General features: G+C 47.7%; 1 protein-coding gene across 1 annotated transcript in view; it reads left to right on the top strand.

Annotated features, from left to right (window-relative positions):
* Window positions 1-6,430: 6,430 nt before the first annotated feature.
* Window positions 6,431-12,318, top strand: part of DNAH14 (dynein axonemal heavy chain 14) — a 418,175-nt gene continuing 412,287 nt past the window's right edge. The window contains exon 1 of the mRNA XM_077485830.1: window positions 6,431-6,560. Coding sequence (XP_077341956.1) covers window positions 6,558-6,560 — 3 coding nt within the window. The 5' untranslated portion in view covers window positions 6,431-6,557. The remainder of the gene's footprint in view (window positions 6,561-12,318) is intronic.

Below are 12,318 nucleotides of genomic sequence, written 5' to 3' on the forward strand. Positions count from 1 at the left end.
CCAAAAAGACTTGCGGCTGTAATTGCAATGAGAGGTGGTTCTACAAAGTATTGACCCATTTTCCTTTTACTTCACAATTATGTGCCACCTTTTGGTGGTCTATCACATAAAATACATTTATGTTTTTGGTTGTAACATGACAAAATGTGGAAAATTCCAAGGGGTATGAATACTTTTTCAAGGCACTGTACATTCTGTACTTTGAAACAACTTGTGTAGGAGGATTTGTTTCATCTCTGTGTATATGTAAGGGTTTATTATCAATTTAAGCCCAAACCAAAAATTTATTATAGCGCTGAGGGTTTATCCATCTAATGCTATGTAGTGCTGTAATGTAGTTCGATTGGTGTTGGCTCCCTCTAGTGGTCACTCTCATCAAGAAGGGGAATAAGACTTTGTTTGTTTACACATCAGAACATGCTGCAAAGCCTAAGCAGGAAGTGCCTTAAATGTTCTATGTAAAAGACTCACTTACCCACAGTGCTCACTCACCTACCCATGAAGCTAAGTCACAGAACTGCATGCCGGGTAGGTAATAAAAGACCCAGCGTGGCCATTATCTTTCTCTCTTCCGCCTGGGACGTGAGACCTGCCTGCAGGGACCTGTTGGTGTGTGTTTGGAAGAGCCGCGGTCTGCTGGGCGTGGAACGGAACGAAAGCCAACATGATCGGATCAGATGATTCAAAGCTGGCTGGAAGCAGGACTGAGATCACGGTAGTGGAGCAAATCCAACTGTCCAGGCCGGGTGTGGTGAGGGGGCTGTTGCCCAAGAATCTTATAACACTTAACTACACGGTGCAGACTACTTCAGAGTGTTGCTGAGACCTGCAGCTCTACAGAGTGGTCTCACTTAAACTGTGTTTAACCAGGCCTCAAAGCCTGCCCTTAACTAACTACTGAGTGATACTCCAGTTAATTTGTCATAGGAGAGGAAATTTATAAGGGAGTTGCACAACTAAGTTTTCAGTTACTCATTGCTTTATATTACTTTATTATCTACTCACTCACTGGATTACAAATGCTGCTGACACGTACCTCATAGGTGAGCCTGGCGTGCAGAGGGAGACCTCTCGTACAGCCCTGGTTCCCGTGTCACTGGAGTTGGGGACAGTGACCGTAGGAGCACAGTGAGATAAGAGTGCCTGAAGAGTTCTCTGGAGCAGGAGGTGATGACCACTGGGAGGCGCTGGATCCGGCTTGGGTGCTGAAGATGCTGGTCAGCTGGATACTGAACGATGGGAGCCCCTTTTAAAGGCCACTGGCGCCAAAGCCGCATTACTGTGTTTGCGTGCTCGATCTCCGCGATCGGCGCACGTCTGTTGGCGTGGTTGTACTGGAAGTGGGAAGGTGCCCAGCGTCAAGGTTTTACCACCCTGAGTATTAGTCCCACTTGGAGACACATCCATATATGATACTCCATTATAACATTGAGTCTGAGTACTTGAATGCCCTTTGATTATTACATGTTCTGACTCTGTATATTACAATAATTATTGTGTTTGCATTTTCTTAAAACCAGTGTCCAGTAAACTTACTGTGTGGTTACAATATAATTGTTGTAAGACCGTGTACAGTTATTATAGCAGGTGAAGATTTGGAGACCCAGGTAACGGTAAAAGTACAATATCTGATACTATTGTTGGGTTGTTATTGCTATTGGGTTTCACATCAACACTACTACACAGCTGTGTCAAGGGGGTTGAGAATTTTTCTCAAGGGGAAGAGAAGCAGAGTACAGGCCCAATTAATTACCAGCAGCTCCTTCGGGGCTTGTTTGCTACAATAATATATTGCAGTTTACCAATCATTAGATGTGGTGGCTGCATCAGTATTCTTTTCTTAGGTTTTTTTTTTTACTGTTTTCCCATTATGATCTGGCCAGTAACCTCTTGTATTAGAGTGCTCCCACTCTGGATGAATGAATACAGGAGGCACCCTAAGGATCCATTCACACCTGGGCATTTTGAGATTGTGGCAGAATCACTGTGATTCTACCTGCAATCTCAATGCTCTACAATGACAAAACGCAACTTCAGGTGCCATTACTTTCAATGGTGCCTAAAACGCAGTTTTGCCGCAATTGTCACTTGATTTTTCATGTCTTATGTCAATGACTTATTTGCACATTTTTATCATAGAAACTAAAAAAAAGTGCTTTTTTTTTTTTCAAAATTTTAGCTCTTTTTTCACTTAAAAATAAAAAACCAAGTGGTGATTAAATACCACCAAAAGAGAGCTATATTGGTATGAAAAAAATTATAAAAATGTTGTTTGGGTACAGTGTTGCATGACTGAGTAATTGCCATTCAAAGTGTGAGAGCTCTGAAAGCTAAAAATTGGTCTGGGAAGGAAGGGTGTATAAATGCCCTGTATTGAAGTGGTTAAAGTTTCCTTAAACAGTAAGTAATATGTGATTTGGGCTGGATTACAGTGGCTATAGTTTGTTAATTACTTTTTATAATGGACTAAATGAAAAGAAGCATCAGAGTGGGAGAGTTTACTTCCTCTTTAAGTTAGGCCATCAGCGGGAGGTGCAGGTGCTCTGTGGTCCATACCAATACTCCATAAATCTATATAGGAGAAAAGGAACAAAGGAGGATCGCTGCAGGCTATTATGAAAATACAGGCTTATTATTTAAAGTGGTTGTAAACCCTTACAAACCACTTTGACCTACAGGTAAGCCTAGATTAAGGCTTACCTGTAGGTCCAAGAAATATCTCCTAAACCTACACGGTTTAGGAGATATTTGCCCGAAGACAGGCACGGCTGTCTACGGTGCATGCGCCGTAGACAGTGGCGCACACTGAGCGCGGCATTTCCAACAACGGAGCTGCCGCGCGTGTCGGCTCCCGTGCGCACAGAAAAGATGGATGCGCTGGACTACAGGGGACAGCGGTGACTTCGCTGGCTCCTGTGTCAGGTAAGTGACACATAATGGACTACTATGCGATGCATTGTAGTCCATTATGCTTTGCCTTTGCAGGGAATGAAAGAGGAAGTAAACCCATCAGGGTTTACTTCCTCTTTAAGCCCTTAAGGTGAGGGCACACCTGGTAGGGGTCGTGTGCACACCGCATGAACACACTATTATCACACGTCATATGTTACTTGGACTTTTGCTGAATAATTTTATATTCCAATAAGTACTGAGTGTGACTCACGAAACACGAGCACGCTATACTAAGTTTTTATGCATTTGTAGTTAGTATTTGTTTATTTTATTAGAGCTGCACATTGTGTTGTAAATAACTATTCATAGTGCCCAGGGCAGCTTTCCCTCATGCCCACCCCTTGTCCCGATCCTTTTGCATCTAATTGGAGGCAGGGTGCATTGTCAGGTGTGAAAGCCTATGTTCACACTAGTGCTGCTGCATGATGATGCCTTTTTCAGTGCGTTCTTGTAGTACATTTTCACAGGTGTGTTTGATGCGTTGTCATGCCTTGTGAATTGTTTATGGTGGGAGGAGACAGAATTTTACACAAAAACCTCTGCCAAAAAAACACTAAGGGCCAGTTCACACTACTACATGCAATCCAGTGTGTTTTTCTGCATCAAAAACACATGGATAGTAGGTCATATGGTTTTCAATGGCATAGTTCACACAAGTGCATTGCAGAAAAAATAAAGTAGAACATGCTGCATTTTATCTGCACTGAACTGTACTGGAATGTGGTTAGAATGTGGTTCTAGATTGTAAGCTCTAACAAGCAGGGCCCTCTGATCCCTCCTGTATTGAATTGTATTGTAATTGTACTGTATTCCACGATGTTGTAAAGCGCTGTGCAAACAGTTGGCGCTATATAAATCCTTTATAATAATAATAAAATGCATCAAAAATGCACCAGAATGTACCAAAAACGCACTGGAACACACATATATCCTTACTGAGCCTAGGTTCACACTGATGCGATGCAGGAACCAGAGTGATTACAGCGCCGATTCCTGCATTGCTCTACTCCCGAGGGCAGTTCACACTGCCTTCTACGAACTGCTGTGGGTGTCATTACATTCAGTGGTGGCTGGTGAAGTTTTAGGATGGGGGGCGCCAGACCCTGCCCTTCCTTTTTGACCCCTCCCACTTGGTGAAAACAGGCGTGGTTTGAGTGAAATAGTGGGCGTGGCTCTAAGGTGGTGTGGTTAGAGTCTGAGATGAATGAGGGATGGAGGGACAGCAGGCCCAGATCCTACACAACATTAGAAATATGTGTATTCTAGAAAGTTTAACAATCTGCAGATAAAGATACTCCAAACACCTGGTGTTAGCACTTTAATCATCCCGGCACCATGGTTGTTATGGTGTCAGGATGATTGAAGCGCATTATTTCTATTATTACATTACAATATAAAATTAAATCATTCAACTCACCATAATGCAGAATCAGTGGGAGCCCTGAGCGTGTCACTAGCCATGTCACCTACAACCAGATGCCATCAAGAGTCCCCAGCAGAGTCCCTCCTTACATGCAGCCTTTGTCACACCAAATGCAGCCTGTGCCCCCCCAAGTGCAGCCTGTGTCCCCCCAAGTGCAGCCTGTGTCCCACCAAATGCAGCCTCTGTCCCCCCAATGCAGCCTCTGTCCCCCCAAATGCAGCCTCTGCCCCCAATGCAGCCTCTGTCCCCCCCAAATGCAGCCTGCCTGTGTCCCCCCAAATGCAGCCTGCCTGTGTCCCCCCAAATGCAGCCTGTGTCCCCCCAAATGCAGCCTCCTGTGTCCCATTAAATGTAGCCTGCATGTGTCCTATTAAATGCAGTGCCTGTCACTTCACCCCCCCCCCCCCCCCCGCGGTACTTACCTTGTTGTTGTCCTCTCCTGCTGTGTCTCCTTCCACTTGCAGTGCTAATGGAGCTGCATACTTTCTGTTTCCTCTCCCAGGCGCAATGGGAGAGAGAAACAGGAAGTGACATCTAACTGAGGTCAGATGTCAATCACATCTGAAGTGCCAAGTAGCTTCCGCCCGGCGCCTGTAGTAGCGGAAACTACTCGGCGCTTCAGAAAGGCCTGCAAGGCAGGATAAACGCCCGCAAATGCAGTGCCACATCTGCAATCTCGTGATTGCATAGCTTTCCATAAGTGCACTGTGTCCGGCGTCCGAACACAGTGCACTTAAGGAACTTTTTTGTATTTTTTTTTTTAAGGGGCCAGTATTAAAAAAAAAAATTTGTGGCTGCCTGGGGGGCTGCGCACAGGAGCCCCCTATGGATGGCCCGCCACTGATAACATAGGTGTGTGCAGACCATGGAATTAGGGTGTGCACCCAAAGCTCAAACACGTGTGTGTGTATATATAATATATAATATATCTCAGTAGAGCAGTGGACGGTGTCAGTAGGGAATAGATTGATGTCAGTAGTTTATTTTTAGTATTTTTTTTATCATAACTTTTTTTTAACAATTTTCTATTTTTTTATAATTTTATTTAATAATTCGTTATAAAAAAAATTTATATCATTTTTAAGGAGCTCCATTGGGGGGCTTTGGTGCGATATCAGAGGCCTAAACAGACCCCTGATATCTCACTTTTAAGACAGAGATTCCCCAGTCCCTTCTTCTGCAGCCAAACAGCAGGGGGAATTTGTGCCCACCATGATTAGGTTGTTAATGACATCCCCAGATTGGTTCACAGATCGCAGTGCGAACTTGCACAGGAATCGGATCGCAGGGGTAAAAAAGGCCCATGAGATCCGATTCTAGTGCAGGGAAAAAAAGTCCCTGCACTTTTTTCTGTGCGAATCTAATGCGAGTCCAGCCATACAAATGTATGGCTGAACTCGCATCTCACAGACATCGCATGTGATCGGCACTGCAGAGGCGGGTACAAATCACCTGCGATGTCTGTGATCGCACTGGCGTAAACGTTGGCAGCATAAGGTGCAAAAAAAGGGGGGAAAAAACGCACTGGAACGCATCGAAAACATGTCAAAAAGGCGAATGTAGAAAAGTATCTGGAATGCATCCAAACTGTGTTTCTATGATGTGAACTGTCCCTTTAAGGTGAAGAAAAAAGAGGGGGGGGAAACACACTGGAATGCTTTCATAACGCACCAATAACGTACTGGAACGCATATATAACATATACGTTTCTATGGTGCAAACTGGCGCTAAAAACACACAAACATGCATTTTACATGTACTTTCCATGCATTCCCACTAAAGTCTATGGGATGAACAAAGGCCCCGCCCCCTTTGATGTATCTTAGGACAAGCATCCTTTCTAGTACTGGAAAAAGGTGAATGTATGAAGCGCCGCTGCCTGCCGACTCTGTGCTGTGCGATGCTTTAGTCCACTCTGCGAGGGGGCGTGCCCGTCATCTAAGTGAACTCCGCCCTAATCACTCCTTCCAAACGTACAATGCCTGCTCTTGACTGACAAGTCCCGGAGAAGGAGGCGGGCCTTTCACCTGCGGAGCCCTGCCCCCGTCCCCACGGCAACCCCGGGCGGCGTCTCCCTGCTGAGAGTGAGAAATCACAACAAACCCCGATGTGGCGCACAGTGTGAGTGTTCCCTGCTCAGCACACACAGGAGAGATCGGGGACAGGTCACCCAGCTGAGCACATGGTGAGTGCTTCCTAATACATGGGCCCCTGCAGTGCTAGAGTCTAATAGTCCTCATTTCCCTGCATTTATAATCATTGAATCCAAGCATTTACTATGTACTGTTATAATAGACCTGCCATCTTAAATGCCTGATTTCTACCATCTCTAGAGTATTGGACAGCTAGGGCACTCTTAACGTTTCTGTCATGTTTTTATTTCTGTCTGTGACCCCATTGGAGCAATTTCCCTCTCTTCCTGTCCCTGTGACACTAGGACAAGTATTGTGGCAGCACCTGTCACTGGGACCAGGCACGGACAGCAATACAAGGATTGTCAGTAGTTCCAACCCCCTCTAAAAAGATGTGTGTTCATTTTCTTTTTGCCAGTGTCTGCCAAGGAAATGTCCCACCTCTTCCTGCCTTGACAGGGGAAATCTCCCTGCAATATAACAACCCATAGGTGTGCGCAGCCTATTGCATTAGGGTGTGCACTCCTAAAGTTCAAACACACATGGATCCTTGCCTGGGGAGTGCTCTGTGTTGAACGGCTTCTATTCTTTCACAAACTGAAGCATAGTAAAGACGGTTTACTATTTTTCAATTATAAAGTAACACAGTGAATGATTGGCACTGATCACTCACTGTGTTCAATCAGAATAGAAAGGGCTCTAAATGACACATTTCCCTGTTCTCCATCCTGAAACACACCATCTTTTTGCCTGCAGCAGAAGCCAGTAGGAGAGGGGAGGAGGGAAGCCAGCAGCTTTGTGGGGGGGGGGGGGCAGGGCCCAGGCAGCAGGGGGAACCTGCACTACCCGGGGTACTTAGGGTATGCCCAAGCACACTTAGCACACCCAGTGCACAAGCTTGTGTAACAACCTGACAAAGGTTCTAACCATAGGTATGCATTGGGGTGTGCCAGGTGTGTAATCAGTATGTGCGTGCAGATTCCCACACGGGCTTCCCCCCATTTAGCCCTCCTCCTTCCTGTGCTGCTGACTTCACTCCTCTCTTCTCCCCCCAGCTGCTGCAGGGGATTGTTTAGGATGTAGGGCAGGGGAAGGGGCTAATCAATATGCCATTTACCAGCCCCTTCCTTTTCTAAATGAACTCACTCGCTCACTGTGTTCATTCATAACTGAAGCATAGTACAGTATAGGAAGCCGCTCAGCACAGAGCACTTCCCATTCATTCACTGTCCTGTGTGACTGAGGCTGCAGAGAAAGTCATGTGTGTTTGAACTTTGTGGTGCACACCCTAATACAATAGACTGCACTATGGCTCTAACCCTTCCTCCATCTATCCAAAATAATATGTAAGAATGTTTTCACTGGAGTTGGGCTTTAGGACATGCTTACACTTGCGTTCGTCATCGTCTGTGGTGGATCGCTTTTCAGAAGCATTTGATAGGAGGATCAGAGATGGTATTTTGCCTCCTCATCTCCCATTTTCACCTTTGAACGGCGTGCAGTACTGCGTTGAAACTTGCGTGCATTACATGCGGCTGTAAAGCAGTTGCGATGTAGCCAGTGGCGTCAAGGGGGGGGGGGGCTGATGAGGGCTGGAGCCCCGGGTGTGCCCCCAAAAAGCCCCGGGTGTGCCCCCAAAAAGCCCTTGGTGTCAAAATTACAAAATAAATTAGTAGCTCCGAGCTGCAGCAACAGGGAACGAACTCCCGCCAGCGTGGCCGAGTGACATTAAAAAGTCCCGGCTCCTGTGATGGATGTCACACTCATCCGGTGCTGAGACCGCAGAATGTGTGGTGTCCAATTCATAGGCGCTGGCGGGTCCAGGAGGAGGTGGGAATGACACTGTGGCTGTACTGGGAGATCCACGCTGAGCCGCTCACTCTGTGTAAATGGGCGGGCGGCTCTGGCTGCCTGCTGGGCTGTTTGAGTGGTGGATGTGGATGGTGAATGCGGGGACCCGGGGCGAATGTACTTGCACACTACAGGACAGGTGAGACTGAGCAGCAACAATCTGTGTATGTCAGATAGGAGTCATGTATGTCAGGTGGGTCAGTCATGTATGTCAGTAATCAGGTCAGTTATGTATGTCAGGTAGGTCAGTCAGGTAGGTCAGTCATGTAGGTCAGTCATGTATGTCAGTAGTCAGGTTAGTCATGTATGTCGAGTAGGTCAGTCATGTATGTCAGTGTATGTCAGGTAGGTCAGTGTATGTATGTCAGGTAGGTCAGTGTATGTATGTCAGGTAGGTCAGTGTATGTATGTCAGGTAGGTCAGTGTATGTATGTCAGGTAGGTGAGTTTAGTGGTCAGCACTGATGGGCACTGGTAAGCCAGGCAGCAACCAGCAAGTGAGCTTACCCCCCCCCCCCCGCACAACCCCATCGCCCAGCCAAAAAATCCTGCACCACCAATGACATGGGGGGGGGATCGGAGGAGGACACAGAGAGCCGGGGAGGATGCAGGGGGACCCAGAGGAAGGCACAGGGGGGGACCTGAGGGACGAAACGGATGGGGAATCAGAGGAGGATACGGAGAGCCATGGAGGATGCAGGGGGACCCGGAGGAGGACACAGAGGGGGACCCGGAGGAGGACACAGAGGGGGACCTGGATGATGAAATGGATCGGGACCTGGAGGAGGACACAGGGAGCACAGAGAGGGACCCGGGAAGCACAGAGGGGGGTAAAGCCGGGGTTGATTGGTGCGGGGGCAGTTACAGGCACCAATCTCCCTGACAGCCGCAGAAGAGAGAGGAAAAGAAGCGGCTGTCAGAAAAGCTAAATATACAGGGAGATCCGTGCTGGTAACTCGCTATCACCACCGCACTGATCATATCTGAGGCTGCCCAAGTATTGGGTCAAGCATCGGAGTATTGGCACGAGTACAAGTACTCATGCAATTGCTCAGTATTGGCATCGACACTAGAATTGGTATCAGTGCAACCCTAGCTTTAACCCTTTCCTGCTTGTCCCAGTGTCCCTTTAAATAGTTTGGAAAGGCTGGATCGGCGATCCACAGTGCTCACATGATCATCTGCTGGTCCCTGCAGCTGCAGATCTTTACCCCGGACCGAGCTGTCTTTGGCAGCTCGGTCTTTGTGCTGAGAATACACAGTGAGTTCACGCTCAGCACATAAAGATTGGCCGCCCAGCAAGGCATATGTGTGGCGTGTGAGCGTTAAGGCCCTATTCACATCTGGGCATGTTGACTCACAGGCAGAATGATTCTGCCTGCAATTTCAAAAAGTTCTCCTTAAAAGACAAATTGTACAACATGAATTTTAGATGCCATCCCTTTTAATGGCACCTTAATACGCAGTGCGGTTCTTCCATGATTGTCGCACGAAAGATCACACTGCAATCACGGCAAACCACACTGCATGAAGCTTGTTGCCCCCAAAAATATGGGATTTTTATATACAGCTTACCTGTAAAATCCTTTTCTTGAGAGTACATCACGGGACACAGGAGCTTCATTACATAGTGGGTTATATAGGCACCTCTGGTGATTGGACACTGGTTGACCCTAATTAAAGAGAATTCCTCCCCTATATAACCCCTCCCATTTGGGAGGCACCTCAGTTTTGTAGCAAAGCAATAAGAAACCACGTAAAACCCAAGAGGGGCGGGAGCCCTGTGTCCCGTTGTCAGGTCACCTAGAGCCCAGGTGACAGGTGCACACCGTAGGGTTGGGGATGCACCGCAAGGCTGTGGACCCTACGGCTGACGACTGCAGACGGGGGACAGATCCCACTGGGGTAAGAGCGTAAGATTCCCCGGGGCGCGGAGTCTAAGAGCCAGCTGGTGTTCACCAGAGCTTCGAGTGGTGAAGATGGTCTTGGCTGCAACTGGCTCCAGGTCGCGACCCCCAGGGTCCCCCAGCTCACACCCACAGTAGGGAACAGGAGGATAGGGATGGTGAGGGACAAAGCCAAAGTCGGGGCCACAAGCAGAACAGAATAGTCGGGTACACGCCAATAGGTCAGGGTCACAGGCAAGCAGGGATGGTCAGAACACGCCAAGGTCGGTAACGGAAATCAGTAGCAGAGCACACGACAGGAAACAGGAAGCTAATACACAAAGGAATACACAATGGTTGATCAGCACTGAGCCCTGCAGTGCACAGGTTTATATAGGCTCCCTGATAGGGCCTGGGGTGGAGCCATGCTTAGAGGAGAGGTTATAAAAACCACCAGGTGGAAGTAGCTGGCTTCTTAGTCTGAAGACATGAGGGAAGGTAAGCAAACACAGGAAGATCACTGCATAACCATGACACCCGTGATGTACTCTCAAGAAAAGGATTTTACAGGTAAGCTGTATATAAAAATCCCATTTTCTTGATCATACATCACGGGACACAGGAGCTTCATTACATAGTGGGATGTCCCATAGCAATGCTCAGGTTGAGGGGAGGGAGACACAGATCATAAATATAGACCGCCAGGGACCTGAGGACCTAAACTGCAGCCTGCAGTACACTGCGCCCGAAGGCGATATCCTCTTGCCCTCTGACATCCACCTGATAGAATCTGGTGAATGTGTGGACTGATGACCAAGTCGCAGCCTTACAGATCTGAGCCAGGGAGGCCTGGTGATGCACTGCCCAAGAAGCACTGATAGCCCTAGTAGAGTGCGCTTTCACCTGAAAAGGAGGAATCTTCCCCTTTAAGCTATAGGCCTGAGAAATAACCTGTCTGATCCACCTCGAGAGAGTGGACTTTGACGCTGCCTGACCCCTTCTAGGGCCTTCTGGCAGAAATAAATAAACAGTCAGTCTTTCTTATCTGAGCAGTTGCTTGAAGATAAAGACTGATTGCTCTAACCACATCTAAAGTGTGTAAGGACTCTTCCTTTATGGACTGAGGATTTGGAAAAAAGGATGGTAGGATTATATCCTGATTCAGATGGAAACCTGAAACCACCTTAGGTAGGAAGGACCTGTTGGGACGCATAACCACCCGGTCCTTATGGATAATTAAATAGGGCTCTTTACAGGAAAGAGCTGCCAATTCTGATACCCTTCTAGCCGTGGATATGGCTACTAGGAAAACCAGCTTCTTTGTCAAGAGAGCTAAAGAAGCCAGATGCAGAGGTTCAAATGGTTGGGCTTCTAAGGCCGAGAGAACCAAATTCAGATCCCATGGGCATACCGGAGGTTTGACTGGCGGTTTTATTCGCATAGCCCCCTGGATAAAAGCCCGTACTAGGGAATGTGATGCAAGCGGTCTTTGAAAAAAGACCGATAGGGCCGAAATCTGCACCTTGATGGTGCTTATGGCCAAATTCATTTCAAGGCCTAATTGGAGAAAGGCCAAGATTCTGCTAATGACATACCTTCTAGGATGCCATTTCCTGGGTTCACACCAGGAAACATATGCCCTCCAGATCTTGTAATAGATACGCCTGGAGGCCGGTTTTCTGGCATTGACCAGAGTGGAAAGGACTGGCCCCGAAAGACCACGGCCTCTCAAAATGTGGGTCTCAGCAGCCAGACCGTCAAATTCAGACTGCGTAAAGCAGGATGGCAAATTGGACCCTGTGAGAGCAGATCTGGCCGGAGAGGGAGGGTCCATGGCCTGCCCACTCCCAACTTCATGATTTCTGCGAACCATGGTCGCCTGGGCCAAGCCGAGGCCACTAGAAGGACCGACTTCGCCTCCCTCTTGACCCTTCCCAGGAACCGTGACAGTAGCGGGCTCGGGGGGAAGGCATAGATCAGATTGTACTGATCCCAGGGAACCGTCAGAGCATCTGACCCCTGAGCAAGTGCATCTCTTGTCCTTGACACAAAGTTGTCCAGTTTCCTGTTGAATC

The sequence above is a fragment of the Lithobates pipiens genome, unplaced genomic scaffold, assembly GCF_037356315.1.
Source record: "Lithobates pipiens isolate NorthernLeopardFrog02 unplaced genomic scaffold, aLitPip1_a1.2 Scaffold_18, whole genome shotgun sequence".
Lineage (NCBI taxonomy): Eukaryota > Metazoa > Chordata > Amphibia > Anura > Ranidae > Lithobates > Lithobates pipiens.